Consider the following 21512-nt stretch of genomic DNA (forward strand, 5'->3'; position numbering starts at 1 on the left):
TATTATTATTATTATTATTATTATTATTATTATTATTATTTTATTTTTTTAATTTAATTTTATTGAGCTTCCTCAAATTTCCATTGTCACCAGGGTATCTTCCGATATTTCTGATCCTCTCTCCTGGTAGTGGTTTAGCCTACATGTAACCCACTTCTGAGGTTGGAGTACCTGGAAGGCGGAGTTACATTACCCCGATGATATGATAGGATGATCATGATTATGTGGCGCTGGGAGAATGTAACCTAAGTTCCAGACCATAGATGAACACAGAATAATCGCCTTTTAAGGAAAACTTTCTATGTTCTAACCAGGAATCGAACTGTAGCCAGAAGAAGTTCTGCTCACTAGATCATGAGGCTGGTCGTATTATTATTATTATTATTATTATTATTATTATTATTATTATTATTATTATTATTATTATTATCATTATTATTATTACATTTTCATAATCATGTCCAACATATTTATAATCATTCCATTAGAATGCTCGGACTTATAAGGTCTATAACTTATTCTTTCTCTACCCCAGCTACTCTTGTAATTCTATACTATACATTAATCAGGTCTAAATTATAATATGCATCTGTCGCCTGGAATTCTATTACTTCTACTGATTCTTGTAAATTGGAAATCATCCAAAGAAAATTTATGTCCCTATGTGCTTTTAGGTTTTTGCCAAATTCATCTGTTTTCAATTACATGAGCGTACTTGTAAATATTTTAACTTTTCTAGCCTTTATGCTAGACGTCTTGAGCTTGACTACTTATTCTTTCGTAAAGGGTGATATTGATTGTGAATCCTTCATAAGCAATATCTACCTTCAGGCCCCTTCGAATTGTTTAAGATTTCAAAAGCTTTTTTATACCTTTAAGCCTAAATTTCTCTCTCCAGTTGTCAGATGCATGAAAGCTGCCAATTTACATTATATTAATTCAGATCCGTTTAATGTATAGTTTGTTGTTTGGCTAATCTTATATTAGCACATTTATTTTTAACTTCGTTTGTGTTGTATTTAACTTTTCTGTATCATGTATGTTTGTAATTATCTATTCATTTTGTCATTATTGTTTATTTGTATTTGTCTCTAATTTTAATAATTATTTGTGCTATTTACTTTGTTGCATTTGGTCAATGATTAATGTAGACTATTTTATTGTTTGTATTTCATCTCATTGCCATTTTCTGTCATTCACTCTCATCATCATTTGTTGTTTTGTTTTGTTCTGTATCATGCTCAACTGTAATTGGCCTGTGCTTTTGTTTTGCACATTAATATTCTAAAAAAATAAATAAATAAATAAATAAAAATTATTATTATTATTATTATTATTATTATTATTATTATTATTATTATTATTCACGGTATTCTCTTCAAGGGCAGGTCTTTCACTACAAACCCAGCATTCTCCAATCTTTACTATTTTCCACATTATTATTATTATTATTATTATTATTATTATTATTATTATTATTATTATTATTACATTGTTGTTGTAATAATGATTGTAGCAATGTTTGTTCCAAGTCATTTGTTATAGTTGTACCTAATATTTCGTGTTGGTTCGCAGGCAAAAGGCAAGGCTAGTGAGCGCCACCTGACTGTGTCCTGGGAGGACAAGTCCAAGCAGTTTCTCTCCGGCAGTGTTATAGATGGCAGGAATGTCTTCCCCGCGATGGGCTTCATCGTAAGTTGAACCTACTGCAATGCTTCTTATGACATTAAGGCAGAAATAGGAAAGATTGTGATGCTGCAGAAAGTGAATTTCATAATCTCATCATCCCATGATAGCGAGAAAAAAAATTGTTTTGGGCATTGTATCTTCTGTGTACAGTGACTTTTTTCTAGACTAGAGGTTCTCAATCTTTTTCAACGACGTACCACTATTTTTAATTTAGGACATTGGCTGTACCACTAACCAAATTTATTATGGGAAAAGTCATATGTTGTTCCCAGGGTTATAATGAATGTTTCTGTGCTGAAATATCAGTAACTTATAGTTTATTTATTTGTGAGTGTTTAATTAGGGACTCGAACCCAGACCACCTGCACGACAGGCTGAAAGTCTGACCACTGAGCCACCGCAGGGGACTTCATTGTTGATGATTATTTACTTCAACCTTGTAAATAGATCTACAAATACACTTCGGTCAGTGAGGACAGGAATGGTGTGATATCCCATCAGCTTAGCCAGCTGATGTCACAACAACTTCCTCACTTTTATAGCTATGTTAACAAAATTTTGGTGAAGCATGCTCCACACAGTGTAGAATTGTTTTAAATGGTTGATAGAAAAATGATACGAATCAACCGAGTTTTTCCACCAAGCTCCTCAATTGACCAATAATAAAAAACATTCAAACATATTATTGAAATCATTTTATATTCAAACACATTATTGAAATTATTTTACTTACTTTTCCATTGTATAAAACTTTGAAAACAGCTATATATTTTTATATTTCACGATAATTTATAGACTAGACTAATATTTCATGTTCGTTCACAGATACTAAAACAAATGCTCATAGACAACAACACACCACAAGAACACATCGAAGAAATCATCCAAATTACAGACATCATAACAAAGCAAGACTATTTCACACACAACAACAAATACTACACCCAAACAGAAGGATTGCCAATGGGATCACCCATATCCAGCATACTAGCAGAGATATTTTTACACAACATAGAACAAACATACATACTCAACAATGAACACAACAAATATGCAGACAACATAATATACTGGCACAGATACGTAGACGATATACTCATACTATACAAAGGAGACAAACGACAAATACACAAACTACACCAATACATAAACAAATTACACCTAAAACTTCAATACACACTGGAACTCGAAAACAATAACTCCATAAATTTCCTAGACATCACCATAACAAAAGTTGACAACAAACACACCTTCAAAATATACAGAAAACCAACCACCACCACACACATACACAACACATCTAACCACCCCACACAACACAAACATGCTGCATTCAGGACAATGGTACACAGACTACTGAACATACCCATGAGCCAACAACACTACAATGAAGAAGTGAACACGATCAAATACATAGCACAAGAAAACGGTTACAACCCAAACATAATAGACAACATCATAAGGAAGACAAAACAAAAACTTAACAAACACAAAAACACGCAAAACACAACACAAATACAAGAACACAAGAAATACATCACACTAACATATGAAAACAAAAGCACACATAAGATCATAAAGCAGAAATACAACATCGCATACAGAACAGAAAACACACTACAAAGACATCTCAACACACAAACAAATAGATACGACCACACAGGCGTATACAAACTCACATGTAATAGTTGCGACAAGTTCTACATTGGACAGACAGGCAGATCATTCCAAACATGATACAAAGAACACATTAAAGCAATAACCAGAGGACACAATGCATCTACATACGCCGATCACATAACCAATGCTAACCACACATACAATAACATAAATACAGACATGGAAATCCTACACATACAACCCAAGAACCAAAAACTCAACACACTAGAACAATATGAAATATACAGACACACTAAAACACACCCGATCAAATTCTCAACACACAGATCAATTTCAGTACACACACACTATTTGACTTCACTTTTCAACACCTTTCAACAATCAAACACACCCACATAACAGGCAGAGAAGTTCGAAATGACGCCGATATCTAGTAAGCTCTGAGGATGGTGTGATGAAGCACCGAAACAGCTGTAAGCCGCACAAACTTACATAATTAACACGAGTAAGTCAACTACTTAATCAATTACTGATAATTTATATTTCTATTTCACACTTAAAGTACCTACCACCAAACACTGGCTCACATATCATCAGTGGTGCGCGTACCATAGGTTGAGAACCGCTGTCCTAAACTATAGGTTGGAATTTTTCGTATCCAGTATGTTACGAATAAATTTATCGTAGGATGAGGTATATGTAACTAATAACATGAGAAATAAAATTGTTATAGATAGTATAAAATGTCTAATGAGAAAATAGGTATGTGTGTGGCATATTGTTTATTCTTTACAGTGTGAAACTTTGTTTATATTATGTTTCACACTGCTTAAGTCTCGGAAAAATCCATATACAGTACTCTCCATATTAATTTATTATTTCTGTTATACGTTTCTCGTATATTCGTTTTTTATACTTATAGAATCGTATTTTAAACCAGAGATACGAAATGTCATTTATAGCCTATGTTCTAAATCAATTTTGCTCGAAATGTGTTTGCTGTTGAAAATGTAAGAACTCGAAAATACAACACGTGTTCATTGTTAAGATGCGACCCACTTTGAAATTCGTGGAAATTCGTAACTGCCCATGCTTGCCTCCAACAATCTTCTGTCCTTTAATGACGCTGTTACTGCATTAGAAACAGTGAAACATTTTGTAATACCTACGCCATGATGTAACTGAATAAATTATACAGTAGAACAGTTGTCACAATTTGAGGGCATGGTTTATTCCTCAGGAGCATCATCATCCTGTCAAGTACTAGTTCCAAAAGAACTGTACGGCCTGAAAAAGCGATTTCATAGATCGACCAAGTGACCGTTTCCCATTTGGACGATACTTCATTATTGCCTTAGGGATCCTGGATGAAACCATTCTTGAGACGTGTTCCTTCCAGTTTAACTGATATCTGGAGATATAGTCCAGTATTGGTGACACATTAAGTTCTTGAAGGATATTTTCATTTTTCTTCCGATCCCATTTAGTGTAGCCAGCTGTTCGGCGCATGAATCTCATCTCGCAAGCTGTTAGTCTGCTTTCATCTTTTGTCCTTATAGTCCACGCTTCACTCCCATAACATAGGACTGGTCCTCAGGAGCAAACAATTCAAAATAACTGACGTTTTGTAAAATAGTCCCATGTTATTAATTAAAGATCTCATTGGAAGAACGATGTATGTCATGTCGTAAATGTTTTTGGATTGGAATTTGAAATTAAATATATGAGCCAGCATTGGCTATAAGCAGCTAAGATTTCCTAGAAATAATTTTACATTGTTTAAGAATATGCGTTATAAATTTCAGTACTGCATTAGACTGAAAAATGACTTAACTGTGAAGTTATAAATTTCAGTACTGCATTAGACTGAAAGATGACTTAACTTTAAGTTATAAATTTCAGTACTGCATTAGACTGAAAGATGACTTAACTTTGAAGTTATAAATTTCAGTACTGCATTCGACTGAAAGATGACTTAACTTTGAAGTTATAAATTTCAGTACTGCATTAGACTGAAAGATGACTTAACTGTGAAGTTATAAATTTCAGTACTGCATTAGACTGAAAGATGACTTAACTTTAAGTTATAAATTTCAGTACTGCATTAGACTGAAAGATGACTTAACTTTGAAGTTATAAATTTCAGTACTGCATTAGACTGAAAGATGACTTAACTTTAAGTTATAAATTTCAGTACTGCATTAGACTGAAAGATGACTTAACTGTGAAGTTATAAATTTCAGTACTGCATTAGACTGAAAGATGACTTAACTTTAAGTTATAAATTTCAGTACTGCATTAGACTGAAAGATGACTTAACTGTGAAGTTATAAATTTCAGTACTGCATTCGACTGAAAGATGACTTAACTTTGAAGTTATAAATTTCAGTACTGCATTAGACTGAAAGATGACTTAACTTTAAGTTATAAATTTCAGTACTGCATTAGACTGAAAGATGACTTAACTGTGAAGTTATAAATTTCAGTACTGCATTAGACTGAAAGATGACTTAACTTTAAGTTATAAATTTCAGTACTGCATTCGACTGAAAGATGACTTAACTTTGAAGTTATAAATTTCAGTACTGCATTAGACTGAAAGATGACTTAACTTTAAGTTATAAATTTCAGTACTGCATTAGACTGAAAGATGACTTAACTTTAAGTTATAAATTTCAGTACTGCATTAGACTGAAAGATGACTTAACTGTGAAGTTATAAATTTCAGTACTGCATTAGACTGAAAGATGACTTAACTTTGAAGTTATAAATTTCTCTTGCGAAAATTTTTATTAAATTGACTTAACTTGTTCTCCAGATATAGTCTCCAAATATTATATCAGATGCTATTATTTTTTTAGACTTCCATAAAAACGTATAAATGAAGTTTTACTGTACATTTTAACGAAGAAATTAAGTGCTACATATTACAGAACTTGACTGTGCTTTCCAACAGGAAATCGTGTGGGAGACTTTCGCACTAGTGACTGATCAAGTGTATACAGACTTCCCGGTTGTTTTCGAAAATGTGCGTTTCCACAGACCCGTGGACATCCCTAAACAAGGTAAGTGAGTCTATGGGAGGTTAAATTAGCAGGTATTCTTCAAAATATCGTCATGGTTATTATTATCTGAATAGTCTCTCTATTTTATGAGGAATACCGGAATTGAATAAAAATTACAATTACAATTGAGGGGTTTGCCGGAAGAAAGGCGGATAGACCTCTACGCCCTTCTTCGGGAAAACGGTTTAAAATGTAGTGAATAATCCGCTAATTATAGTAGCGAAATTTTGTTTTGATTGTACTGTACATACCTGCAGGACAGGGCTGCATGCGTGCGTGCGTGCGCGATTTAGTCAACCAGTCTACAAGTAGAGCTAGTGCTGCGCGTTACCGCATACTGTACTGTGTGTGTTTTCTCTTGGTAGAGACTAAGCAAATATATATAGTTCAATTTAATCAGTCCAGTTGTTTTCTTTGACTGCTTTTTGTGTTCATTATTGTCCTTGCTTTAAGAGTAAACAAACTTATGAAACTCGTAGATTCAGACGGAAATATTTTATGTTCTATAAAGAGAATTGTTACAATATTCAAAATTTTGGGCTTATTGTTATCCGGATTATACAAAGAGTAAATTTTATTTATTTATCTTCACACAAAATGGAGATTTTCTTTTTCTGTTCTATTCAGAGATTTTGCTTTGCGTACTTAATGTCTACTCAGTATATCTGAAATAATGTAAATTACTTTAGAAGTACATAATAAATTTCATAAAATGTATCTTTGTTTCAATTCCGTGTGCAATTTAAATCTGAAATCTACATTAAATCCCCTAAACAAACCATTATATGGATAAAGGGCGTATAGACCGAAGTTTTATATGGTACAAATATAAGGAAATTTAATAATATAAATTGCCTAAATGCTACAAAACATTTATACTCGCTAAGATTTTGAATTTAATGTATAATTTTGTTCACTATCTGTATAACATTTTATTCAGGTGCGTTTTAAAATCTTAGATTGCCTGTATCTCAATTCACCATATTGACGTATACGCCCTTTTTCCGGCAAACCCCTCAATTACTATCTTCTCGTCTATGAATAGCCTAAAAAAAGTGTGATAAAGAATTACATTTATTTTATCGTTTATCAAAGGCGTCATTTGGACGGGATAGGACAATTGCCCCCCTTCCATCAGTTTAAGATTCGTTAAAAAAACTACGTAAAGATTAATTTTTGGTTTTACAGGATTTATCTGAAATGGTAATAATTGTTATTAGAGGAGAAGAATTCGCTCCAGCACCAGGGATGGAACCCAGGCCCTTAGTTCTACGACCAAACACTCTAGCCACTGAGCTATGCCGAAGTTCAATCCACAACAGCGGATCGAATCCATCTCCTTTAGTGTTTATCCCTTTGTAGCTCTACTCCATGTTCGACATATACAGGGTTAGTTAAAAGTCCCGCACCACCTAAATAACTTTTGAAGCAGTTATATGAAACTTGGTATGTGAGGATAACCATATGCTAAGAACTCAATAATGGTATTACCGAGTTTTTTCTACTTCCGGTTTAACCTGAAGTAACTCCAACTCTCTTATTTTAAATGGAACACCCAATATATTATTCTATTTTTGAATAGTGCTCATTAAGAGCTTTTCAAAAAGTACCTACACTCGATACTTCTGTACAAATTCAGTTTTACTAAGTCAAGAAAACAGAAAAGTGTATCGAATATTAAAATAATAAAATACTCCTTCCTTAACAAAAACAAAACAAAGCTAGCTCAACTTCTAAATTATGTGTTCAAATTGGTAGCCCTCAGCTGCTTTACAATGTGTCACTCAATCATAGAAACCATTTAAGGAATGATTTAACTAGGCTTTAGGAATATCTTGCACCACTTCCATTTTTATTTAGCAACACTGAATTTGTACACAAGTATCGAGTGTGGGTACTTTTTGAAAAGTTCCTAATGAGCTTTATTCAAAAATAAAAATATATATTTGGGTGTTCTATTTAAAATAAGAGAGTTGGAGTTACTTCCGGTTAAACCGGAAGTAGATAAACTCGGTTAGACCATTATTGAGTTCTTAGTATATGGTTATCCTCACATACCAAGTTTCATGTCACTGAACCACATGCTTCAAAAGTTATTTAGGTGGTGCGGGTCTTTTAACTAACCCTGTATATTGACATTATATTAAGTCAACTGCCATTATACAAGGAGCGCAGTGGCGCCTACTTATATGGGCCCATGGGGCCCAAACCCACCCAATGGCTGCGTTCAGCCGGGACAGCGCTAATTCAGCTACCTATTCATTTTTGCTGAGTTACAGCAGCTGTGAGGTCCTGAACGACCATTGCAAAATGTCCGCTGTGTTTACAAAGAAACACGCTGCTATTGTTACATCTACTCCGGAATATATGATACCATTGGTTGTTGCCTACCCCCTCCACTTTCGCTGGCTAGCAGCAGACTTGCAGTGAAAAAAATTTTGCTACGAAAAACAGCGCCCGCTATGTCAGCGCTGTCGGCCAGCAAGGCGTTCAATGCTGTCGCTATTTCAGCGCTACCTCAGCGCTGTCCCGGCTGAACGCAGCCAAGAATTCGTCATGTTATTATTATTACTTCTATTTATGGGATTATTTATTTTAACTTATAACTCAACTGTCTGAGCCCACTCAATGTTTTCTAAAAGTTGGTGCCACTGAAGGAGCGCACTCAGTTGAGTGACTTGGTGGCTGGGATTCCACAGTAGATGCACTGTTGGGCGAAGAATCTACGTAAAGGTTAACTTTTGGTACTAAAGAATATATCTGTTATAGTAACAATTGTTGTTAGAGGAGAAAAACACTACAGGAGATGGATTCGATCCGCTGCTGTGGATTGAACTTCGATGTAGCTCAGTGGTTTGAGCGCTTGGTACGTAGAATCAAGGACCCAGGTTCGATCCCGGCGCTGGAGCGAATTTTTCTCCTCTAATAACAATTAAAAAAAAAGTTAATAACTGGTAGTAGGCCTACTGCTACAGAAAAAATTGTGTGAACTGTACCTTTAATATTACGATATTCATATAATTGCGGTTGTTATCATCTTTTATTTTGTGAATACTGGTTGTTAAGTACAGAATCACAATTTTATATTGTCGTACTTCCCTCACAGGGGACCTGGAGTTGGGTGTAATGGTTCAGAAAGGCAGTGGACGGTTTGAGGTGACACATAGTGGGTCTCTCGTGGTGAGTGGTGTGGTGCTCACTTCTGACAAGATCTCGCAACAGCTGGCTGTTCTGCAGCCACTCAACCAAGATGGCAGCGAGCTGTCATCCCAGGATGTGTACAGGGAGCTGAGTCTGCGAGGCTACAACTATGAGGGCCAGTTCCAGAGCATCGCGTCTCTGCATGCTAGAGGTGAGCACCACAAACTAGAAATATTAGCTTGATGCATCAGTTCGTTGCGTTTTTGTTCATGACAACACTGCGTTGCTAAGAGATAGTTTATCGTTTGTCACTTGTCATTTGTTATTTGTGAGTGTTGTGTTTGTAATTGCGGGTTTGAAGATAGTTTGTGCTATTTCTGGGGTAAAGAAGATAAACTGTCGAGTGGAAAAAAAGAAAAATACGAATACTTGCGACATATTCCTCTGCTTGAGTTTAATAAAAGAGTATGATATGATATGATATATTTATTCCACCAGCTTACATCGGTCGTGATGGCTCTTCACATTTCTGTATACAGTGCCATCACTCCCTTGGATACATGAATTTCTGCTTACGCCTTTTCTAAACCCCCGGCTATTACATATAACTGACCCTGATCACTTTTCTATCATGTCCCTCACCTCTGTTTCCCTCCCTTCTTCTTATATTTAACCTTCCCTTTCCTAGTTATCTATCTTATTCTTACTAATCACAATTAACTAAACAATGACTTCTCTCAATCTCTTATTAATTGTTCCGAACATTGTTTACATTAGTTGAACTCTTCCATAGTTGTTAACTTATTTATTCACTTGAATCACTAACATTCACTAACCACTTATTCCCATTAATCTAATCTGTATATTTTCAGACGAAGTAGTTTCTAAAGTTTCATTACCTTTCCATTCCCACTTTCGTTATTATATTTGTATCACTACTTACTTATTATCACTCTCTGGTTATTACTTGTATCTTACCCTTTTTCACTATTATTCCCTTGCCTTGCCGTCTTTCCTGTCACTATCACTCATGCATACTATTTTTCACTTTATCACTTTCCTATGTCTTGTCACTCATGCACCAACCTCTTAAGTTATAACTTTTCTGTCCCTTGCTTCTTCCCACTGACAAACCTCTATTCGGTGTCCCTAATGTTACTTTATCCCTTCCAGTTCTTGAAGAATCTTGTCTTCATCTTCTTTATCTCCCGATCCCTTTTGTAATTGCTGACCCATATTTGTTCTTCCAGCTGGATTCACTGAACTCTTTTTGCTGTTCTCAGCTCCTGTATGCCGTCCTTCTGTTCTCCCCTGTCTATCTGATGTCGTCATCATAATTTCAGTGCAAGTCTCTTGTTTCTTCTTTAATTGCTTGTTGACATCCTCGTCTGCTGCTGTTGCTGCGCTATGCATTCCTCTGGTCGCTGGCCTCTCTTCCTGGTTCATGTTACTCGCTGACTGGTTAATTCCATCGCTTGCTATTCTTTCCTGTGTGATGACCTCTCCACCTTCTAATTTTTCAAATAGTTCTCCCATCGTGTTTAATATCAAAGAGTAAAGGCAGCAGAGGCGACTTGAAAAATTTGTGCCGTGTATTGGGAAAATGCCATCAGGAAAAGCACTGCAAGAAAATGATTCTTTCATTTCAACACACAACACCCCATACAAAAGTTAGTGTCCATCCACAGAAGATGGCTTCCCAGGAATGTAACCATAACTGCTGACATTTATTGCCAACAATGTAGAAGCCTAGTGGCCGCAATTGAAGGAAAACACCGGGAAGACTGCACCAAGTGCAGCTGCAACACAATAATGCATGCTCGCACTCCACTAGCATGACCAAAATAGTTATCCAGGAGTTTGGTTGACAGGTGAATCCACATTCTCCATATTCTGGCGATCTTGCGCGTTCAGATTTCGACCCTTTTTCTTTCTATATCCAACAATCTTCAATGGAACTGCTTTGGTAACGAAGATGCTTTACAAACTTGGCTTGACGACTTCTTTAACTCCAAACCAGCAGATTTCTTCAGTCATAGAATCGAAAACTATTCCAGCGTTGGCAGAGAGTCGTAGATAATGTAGAAGGTTAATTTAATTTCTATCTTCTATTCATCTCATAAAAAAACTTTTGTCGCAGTGAGAAAATGCTACCATCTCTTGCATCAACCCAGTGCATTCCAGTGGTGTGGTTTAATTCTGGTACCATACTTTGCTTTTCATTGTGTTACTTTGGTTCATTTATTTTGGAAATTGTTGGATTGAGACGAGTTCAGATTTTTCTCTTGGATTGTATCTTCTGTGGTCAGGATTGATATGGGTTGCAATGGTTGGTTTGAGTTGGTATATATCAGTCCCCTAACTGTCCATTGTGCAACTCAAACCAAGAAATGGATTCGGAACACCTCAAAATCTGTGCTTCAGTGGCTGGTCATGATAATATCTTTGAAAAATATTGGAGTGCAAGAGGTCAAATTACTTTATTGTCAAACGCCTGGGATTAGAAAACAACAACAACTTTAAGTGAACCCACACCAATATGTTAAAATTGACCAAAAAATCGTTTTTTTTTTTATTTTCATAAAATGAGATTCGACATTACACAATTATGAATGTTGTTATATGTGGTTTGTATATGTTCAGTCATATTTAAATTTCCCAGGTTGTCTTTAAGGGTAACCCAGTCTTACTAATCTTAACCTATGTTAAATAATGGTTTTTAGTGCAGTTTTTCTTAGAAAGCATTGAGGGTACAGTAATCATTATCATCTTCCTAACAAGTATTGGGCCAAGTGGCCTGTTACGGTCTCAAACTAGAATTTTCAGACCATCTCTTCTTTGTACGGTCTAGAGATCTTTTGCCATATAGATGGTAATGAAACAGTGCTTTTGGAATTCTGCATCGATTCATTCGTTCGAGATGACCCTTCCACTGAAGTTGATATTTGCTGATGAACTGTATAATGGGTTCTATTTGAAGTTCTTGCATTATGTCCTCATTTTTTTTATGATCCCAGCGAGTATATTCAGCTGTTGCTCTCATAAACCTCATCTCACTTGCTGTTATTCTACTGACATCTTTAGTCTTCACAGTCCACGCTTCACTACCATAGCTTAATACTGGCTGTGCTAAGGTTTTATACAAGCCTATTCTTGTGTGTCTTTGTACTAGTGAGGGTTTCATGATTTTATTAATGATCCCCATTGTTTTATTATATTTACATATTTTTTCTGCAATATCTACTTCATCATAAGGTGATAGTGTATAGCCAAGATAAGTGAAGGTATTTACTCTTTCTATTATTTTATTATTCAAACAGATTTTGCTTTGTACAGGGAATTTCCCACAAAATGACATGATTTTCGATTTTTCAATATTAATTTCCATGTTATATTTTTCACTGACCTTATTTAAATTGTGTACTGAATATTGTAAATCATCTTCAGTTGATGCCATGAGAACTAAATCATCAGCGAAAAGTAAAGCATCACGCTGCAAATTTCGATTAATTGGAATAAATCCATGTCTTGTCTGTCGCCAATCTTGAATGATTCTATTTATATATATATATATATATATATATATATATATATATATATATATATATATATATATATATATATATATAATAAACAGAAGTGTTGAAAGGCCACAGCCTTGTCGTACTCTACTATAAATGGGTCGCCACTGTGAAAGTTTATTGTTGCTTCGAATTGCTATGATGGTTGTTATATATATATTGTAAATATTTTGTATAATCTGTTGAGGTACTTGATCATCTGCCAAAATCTGAAGTAATTTATTCCGATTGACTTTATCGAAAGGATAACCACATGCATAGATCAAAAATAGACTACTATCTCCTGTCCTCTCTTCTGATCAAGTGAACTAGGTGCACGGGACTGTTTTTATTGTCAGAACAGTACCTCCTGTCCCTGCCTTACGAGTATGACTGAGTAAATAAAGCACATGGGACGACAGGTAGGTCGCTACCCTCACTGCCCCACCCACTACCATCCTGATTTCCAACTTGAAATCACACTGTTTTCTTCTATTGGTTCTAAAGTCTCTAAGCCTAATGATGGCGTTATTGCACTTATCCACTGTCAATAGTCTTACAGTCTTACTAATAAACCGTGTATAGTTTTTATACGAGACTTATGCAGAGTTGAGACAGAAAACGTTACTAATAAACCGTGAATAAGCTATGGACGTATAAACAGGCTGTAACTATACAATGGGAATTGCTTTGCAGTAGTTATATACACGAAACCCCTTGTTTAAGCGTTGTATATAGGGAAAAAATGGCCGCCCCTCTAACAGCTGTTCGTATCGACTGTCATTTTATGATGATGGTTACCTTGTAACCACAGAAGAACAAACCAAAGATCATAGAATTATTAGAATAATATTGCTGTAGCTTGTACTCTTTGACAAAAATGTAGTGTGGTAATCGATTAGAGCCAGTTGTACTATCGATATTTAACACGCCACACGAGAGCGCTCTACCGGATGCAGTAGAGAACCTCAGATATTCTATTATCTTTCGTAACGAAGTAATGACGAAACTATGATGTAGCTGTGTAACAGTTATACTGTTATACACGACGTATGTAGTGATTATTAGTAAGGAATTTACACACGACTTATAAACGAGCTACTCATTGTATAAGTATAAAACAGTTAAACGTCTGTATATAGAGTTTTTATTAGTAAGACCGTTACTATAATTATGTTAAATCTATTCCCTTTAGTATTCCATTAATCTTACTGAGGTAAGTTAAATTGCCACATTTTTATTACAACAGTTTTGTCGTAGGCTACTTGCAATGTAATGTGCGGACATACGTGACGTCATATAGGCCTATTACGTCACCCAACTTATTGATCGGAAAAATAACGTCTCTTCCTTGGATCCTACCAACAATTAGCTTATAACCTTAACATTTATTTTTCTAAATATAATATACAGGGTGTAATGAGTATAAGTGCCATTATTTTAACTGACTATTACACTCTTACTACGTCATACTACTTTTGACCAATAAAACGGTACGAAAGGACGTATTTCAACCAATCATGGCTGCTTATCGCACAATTTTATCGCGTCCCTAGCATTTGTTTCTTTGTTTGCCAACATTTGAAACTGCACTGGTCTGGACGTCAATATATATATATATATATATATATATATATATATATATATATACAAGAACAAGAATTAATAAAAATCACTTATCATACCTATGCATCTTCTGAAATCCGATTTACAAATAAATGAAGAGCACCATTCGGAAATCCTGAATAAGTTGAATACACCATGTAGGCCTAAATCAACGAGTTCCACTTCTATTACGCACACGTCCAATATAACATCAACTGAACCACCAACCATATTCAAATTTGAAAATTGTACATTCAATAATTATTCCTTTTATAATTATTCATTCGGAAATTCTGAATAAGTTGAATACACCATGTAGGCCTAAATCAACGAGTTCCACTTCTATTACGCACACGTCCATATAACATCAATTGAACCACCAACCAAATTCAAACTTGAAAATTGTACATTCAATAATTATTCCTTTTAAAATTATTCATGTTTATTTTGTATGTCATCGTCGTTAATTAAAACTTTTCTAACACTTGTGTATATTAGTTAGGTTATGTTATAGCTTCTGCTATATGATATTATGGATAGTCACGTATCGGAGATTGTTTAATATCAAGATTTATTGAAAATCATCTGCCAAGTGACGTTGATTACTGGGATCCGGATGATTGAAGTGGAATGTTGCATTTTAATAAAAATGAAACTGAATCAACAAAGCCTTCTTGACTAGTAACATTGCCTTCGTGTACAATAGATCGAGAACTTCTCGACGAGAAGACATTGCTCAATACTGCCATCTAGCATGCATCTAGCGTAATATTTGTAATGTTGAGATGGTACAATAATACATTTGAAGACAGTTTTGTATTTTCGTAAGTTAATTAATATTTTATTGTATTGGAGTACTTCGTTACTTCTAATCTTTATATACTTTCTTCTATTCGTGTAATAGTCAATTAAATCCCACTCGAGTTTTGATTTTCTCTACATAAATCAAAACGTCTAGTGAGATTACTGTTGATAATTATTCATGTCATAAGGAAGGAAAATTGTCCTCACAATTGTTCTCTAATTGCAGTATTTAACGAATTGTTAAAGTTTACAATGCTCCATTTCTTATTGTACACTCTTAGACAAAAAAATGACCGGGCTTCAGATTCTATGTGCTTACATTACACGAGCGCAATAAAGATCACGCTCACAAGTACCATACGTAATTTTATCCATGACCATAACCAAAAAATTATGTGTTATAAAAGAAAATATGTTGAAAATAAGTCCTAATGTAATCACATATCATGACATGGATTTTAGAATCGATACGTTACTAGGTAGGTCATGATGTAGGAGGCCATGATTAGTGAAGAATGGTATCTAAGGCGTTGGATAAATAACAAATTATAATTAATTATACAGGGACATCATTTTATTTTTACTAACATTTTTAATATTAACTTGCCTATACCTCTGACTCAACGCCGTTTGCTACCCCATCCACGACTGGAGTTCGATGATACTGGCGTAATATACAAACAAGTCACTTTACTAGGTATAGGAGGGAAGAAAAGTAGTTCATCCATTTACGTAAACTAGGATATATTGCACTTTTGAGTTTGATAATTTTCATTAGGTTTTTGTTTAATCAAAATACAGTACAGTATTAACAATGAGTGTTTTTACTCACGAACTGAGCTGTTCATGTGGACGTATTCATTATGCAGTGTATATTATACTGTTACAGCACATTAGCGTACAATATAGAGAATGAAGTTAAATTGAAAAACAATCATAATATGGATATTTAAACACATTTTTGAAAATGGTGGCCGTTCATTTCGATGCAGGCTTCAGTTCTAATGTGCATATTATCGCACTATAGACTATTGTACCTAATCCCAATTACCAATTTCGTTCTTCGTGCTAGTAACTCATGTTGAAATAATTCTGTACCTACTCTATAAAAGAGTACCTTACGTACTGTAAATTCAATCTTCACTTCTGCCCGATCCGAAAAGATAAAATTACTCAGACATACTATCTACTGTCCGTCCAAGTGGTTATGTCGTAAGGTCGTAGAAATGGAGATAATTACGTGACAGTTAATTACTTAACGAGGCCCTTTTATTTAAATTATTTTAAACAGTTGTATGATATTACGTAGACGTCCAATTCCTAACAGAAATTAATGTTTTCAGAAAAGAGCTAAGACAGCCCAGCCACTAGCTGGCGAATAAAAGCTGGTGGGGGAAACGGGGATACGACGTAGGCAAATTTACGACAGTACCTGTGCGAAAATGATTCAATATTGAAAGCTCTTTCATCACTGGAAAACGCGAACATATTTTTGGAACGTACTGTTTACTATGACCGTAAGGCTACTATGGCTGTATATGCGGTCTTGGATCTGTGTGGAGGACGGTTCAACTTGATTAGTAGAAGGGGTGGGAGTGAAGTACATTCAAAAACTCAGGTACAATAAAAATTGAAGTAAAAATAAAATGATGTCCCTGTATAATTTTAATGTATATATATACTTTTTTCATTTTAAATGTGTATTTTCATCTTTTTGAAATTTCAGGGATTATTTAGAAGTGTTCACGGGACTAATGTCATTAAAATAATTTCACATTTTACTTCTGTAAACTTATGAGGAATTTTAAAACGTAATTAATCATCGTCTCTGTTTAGCTAAGTTGGCTAACGCTTGTTGTTATAAAATCCTATAAACCTAACTTCGCAGGCTCAAGTCTTCTCGCCTCGCAAAAGGTAAATTATTACAAATTAAAAAAAATATACATATTACATCATATGGGTGCAATGCACAAATTACAACAATTACCTCTTAAACAATGGTGTGTCATTGGTTTGCTGTTTGGCAGTGGAGATTCTATTACAAAATTCACATGGAATTATCTTAAGGAACTTCACATTAATTTTGATTATGTAATGTCCGTCCTTACAAATATTATCAAGGATTCTCTTCAAATATTACATCATCATCTCTATTTCAATTAATGAACTTATATTTGCCTTCACCAATTAACTTTCTTTTTTCTTTAATATATCACATCACGTTATATTGTACATGTTTATTGTATACAGGACCCTTGTGGTCACTCAAATTCTTTGAGCTGATGTCTATAATTTAGAAATTTATTAGAGAAAAGAGAAGGAGATTGAGTGTATGCATATTTAAGAAATGGTAATAAAGAAATAGAGGTAGTGACATCTAGTAACTAATATATTAACTTCTTGAGTAATTGAATAGTTCAATGGAAAAGCATACGTGTGTACCCGGGTACTAGGAAAATACTAATGAACTGTGAGATAAAGTTCAAACTGTGAGGTGAAGTCTTTATCTCACTAGTGGAATAAAGTAATGTTGAATAAAAGCCTACTTTACAAACGCAAAATTATTTAGTAAAGGCATGTTTTTCTTTATGGTCATGAATAAAAACATCTTTCGTTTTGTCAGTTAATACTATCACTCCGATTATATCTTGCAATGAGTTTTTTCACACCAATTATTCTTGTTCCATTGCATAATTTTGGTAGGTCAATATTTCGCAATATATATATTTTTTATTGGGTTATTTTACGACGCTGTATCAACATCTAGGTTATTTAGCGTCTGAATGATATTAAGGTGATAATGCCGGTGAAATGAGTCCGGGGTCCAGCACCGAAAGTTACCCAGCATTTGCTCGTATTGGGTTGAGGGAAAACCCCGGAAAAAACCTCAACCAGGTAACTTGCCCCAACCGGGATTCGAACCCGGGCCACCTGGTTTTGCAGCCAGACGCGCTGACCGTTACTCCACAGGTGTGGACATTTCGCAATAGTAGTATTGCTGAATGAATAGTAAATTATTATTATTATTATTATTATTATTATTATTATTATTATTATTATTATTATTATTATTATTATTATTATTAAGCCAATGCTCCAGACTATAGCAACTCAGCCTTTAGTGTTCTAGGCTCCCAATATATTTGTCCATTCGTCCCGTTCCAGAATCTGTGAAGTGCAGTGCATTCCCTAAGATGGTCGCAGTTCATGATGGCAGTATTAAATTATGTGTTGGCAGTCCTTATGGTTTCAAAGAATTCAAGAATGCTGTTGGTAAAACACAGCCTGCTCACTATCTATAACTGTCTTGAGAAACTCATAATATGGTTCTGGACTGCGCAAAGATAATATTTATTGCATAAATTGTCAAAATTTGGTCTTCATCAAGTACCAACAATGTTATTTAACGCTGGCCTTCTATGCCCAAGGTTGCGGGTTCGATCCCGGGCCAGGTAGATGGAATTTAAGTGTGCTTAAATGCGACAGGCTTATGTCAGTAGATTTACTGGCATGTAAAAGAACTCCTGCAGGACAAAATTCCGGCACATCCGGCGACGCTGATATAATCTCTGCAGTTGCGAGCGTCGTTAAATAAAACATAACATTAACATGTTATTTAATTTCGTGTCTTTTTCCATGGCCTCATGGAAGTCTATGTTGAATACAACAGACAATAATAAAGAATAATTGACTGTATAAGATTGCATTTTAATATTATGCATGAATGTTTATTTTTATTCCTGATCTTTTTAATAAATTTAACGTCCATTTGTCCGATTTTAATGTAGCCTATGTTCTTCTCCTGGTTACGAAGTTTAAATGTGCAAACTTTAACAAATATCGGTCAAAGCGTGTAGAGATGTATAGAGCATACATATGTACATACATAACCACATTGACTTTTATATATAAGATTTATTCCTCCGTTAGACAGCCATCTTACGTACTGTACATTTTGTGTATTGTATAGTTTATATTTTGATTCATTATAATGTTACCTGTATGAGATTCCGCCATGCGATATTTTGTATAATAGGCTTACATACACGATATTAAAAGAATATTGCATATCGACGGCTAAAAAGTAATACCTCGTATCTGTACATTTGCAGACAAAAAAGAAAATCTGTTTTAGAAAATATTTTCTTAAAATAAACTTCTTTATTTATTTTTGCTTTGCAAGAAATTTTCGAGAACAAAATATTATGAGTACACAGTCCAATTTTGTGAACACAATAATAATGTAATTGATCTAATTAATAATGTAGTTTAGAAAACAGTTGCTCACAAATATAAATGTTGAGCCAAACATAGCAATCATTTTCACAGCAGCTTGTGTAGTCTGAGATAATTAAATTAAGTCTCATTAGGTAGATAAATTTCCAAGCTAGGTAAAGAATGGAAAAAAAATATACTCTCTATGTAACAACAAATTCGCAACATTTCAATAATTTATATCTCTCGCGTATACTACGCGTAGCCTAAAATTACTATATAAACGCCAACTATATAGTGTTATGAATGTCAGGATGGTCTTGCTAGGGTTCTAGCGACGTTTCGTGAAAATGTCGCGATGGGACGTAAAACTTAGGAACGATCGATATTCATTGAGTAGGTGTGCTCTGTAGGACGGAATTCCTACGGTAAATATGGATTGGTAGCCCTGCTCCTTAGAACGTATTTCACTACGGTAAATATCCATCTCTGAGTAGCCCCTGTTCTCTATAATGTTGCAATTCTTGGAGGAGTATATCACCGAAGTCTACTATACACTATACACTATATACATATACACACAAGACATATGGCCTTGGTGATATTCATCTCTCAGTCTCATTGAGATGTTTATAAGCGTTAATCCTCCATCTCTGTATAGACATGTCTGAGGTAGCTGGCGCCTTTCACGGATCTTTGCGGAAGCCAAGCGTAGACGACTTGTTCACCCTTGACCCATAAAATCTGTAACAACTAAGAGCTCTCTTAGAATATCTCATCTTTACCCCCTGTTCAAATCTCCTGTCCTCAGTCTAAGAAGAAAAGTTATGCTATACAAAATGCTGATTTTACCGATTCTAACTTACGTTGCCCCGGCTTGGTGTTATATTCCAAAAACAGTGTTTCAACCTCTTCAAATTGTTCAAAATAAAGTGCTCCGAATAATACATAATTCAGACTGGTACACAACAAATGCACAAATACACTTTGATTTGGACATGACATTTCTGAAAGACTCATTACGTGAACAAGTTAAGAAGTTTTATAACAGTGCAAATTCAAGTGAAAATCCATTCATCAAGCGTCTTGGTCAATACAATGCAAATTTCTACAAGAAACACAGAACACCAAAATCCTTTTTAAGTGAATAACATGCACTTTTCCACAACCTCTGACTTCCTTAAACCTACACTAATGTCTCTGTGCCCAATTGTTTTGACAGCTGGACATGAACAATATTTGTGCATCGTTATTTGAATTTACACTAAAATACGAAAAGGCAGAAAACATATTTGTTTTGGAACTTTATCAATAAATTGCTGAATGTGAAAAAAAAAAAAAAAAAAAAAAAAAACCCTTGACCATTTTTTGCATTGTGTGTGATGAATGACTGTCCGAAAATCATGTCACACTACTAAGGCCGGGACTACGATCGACGTTAGTTTGCGTTACGTTCATCTGTACGTTGAATTTCTACGGAACGTTCAGAGGCTGTGTATTATGATCGACGTTCGTGACAACTATCACGCTCTACCGGCCATAATGAGTACTGAAAAGGACACGTCAGTCAGTCAGCTGATTATGATAAACATTGAATTTTATGATAACTTTGAAACAAATAAAATAGGCCTACCGGTATTACAAAAATATTTTACGACAGAATAATATAGAATGACAATAATAATAATAATAATAATAATAATAATAATAATAATAACAATAATATAAACCATATACAGATATTTGGGAAGACTGTTGTACCTTGAAACACTTTTCACCTTTTTTTTTTTTAATTTTGAAAAATGAAATATTT

General features: G+C 34.6%; 1 protein-coding gene across 1 annotated transcript in view; it reads left to right on the plus strand.

Moving 5' to 3' along the window:
* Nucleotides 1-21512, plus strand: part of LOC138695372 (fatty acid synthase-like) — a 137335-nt gene that overhangs the window by 45316 nt on the left and 70507 nt on the right. Inside the window, exons 14-16 of the mRNA XM_069819790.1 lie at nt 1576-1692; nt 6266-6374; nt 9481-9726. Coding sequence (XP_069675891.1) covers nt 1576-1692; nt 6266-6374; nt 9481-9726 — 472 coding nt within the window. The remainder of the gene's footprint in view (nt 1-1575; nt 1693-6265; nt 6375-9480; nt 9727-21512) is intronic.

This window comes from Periplaneta americana, chromosome 2, assembly GCF_040183065.1.
Source record: "Periplaneta americana isolate PAMFEO1 chromosome 2, P.americana_PAMFEO1_priV1, whole genome shotgun sequence".
NCBI lineage: Eukaryota > Metazoa > Arthropoda > Insecta > Blattodea > Blattidae > Periplaneta > Periplaneta americana.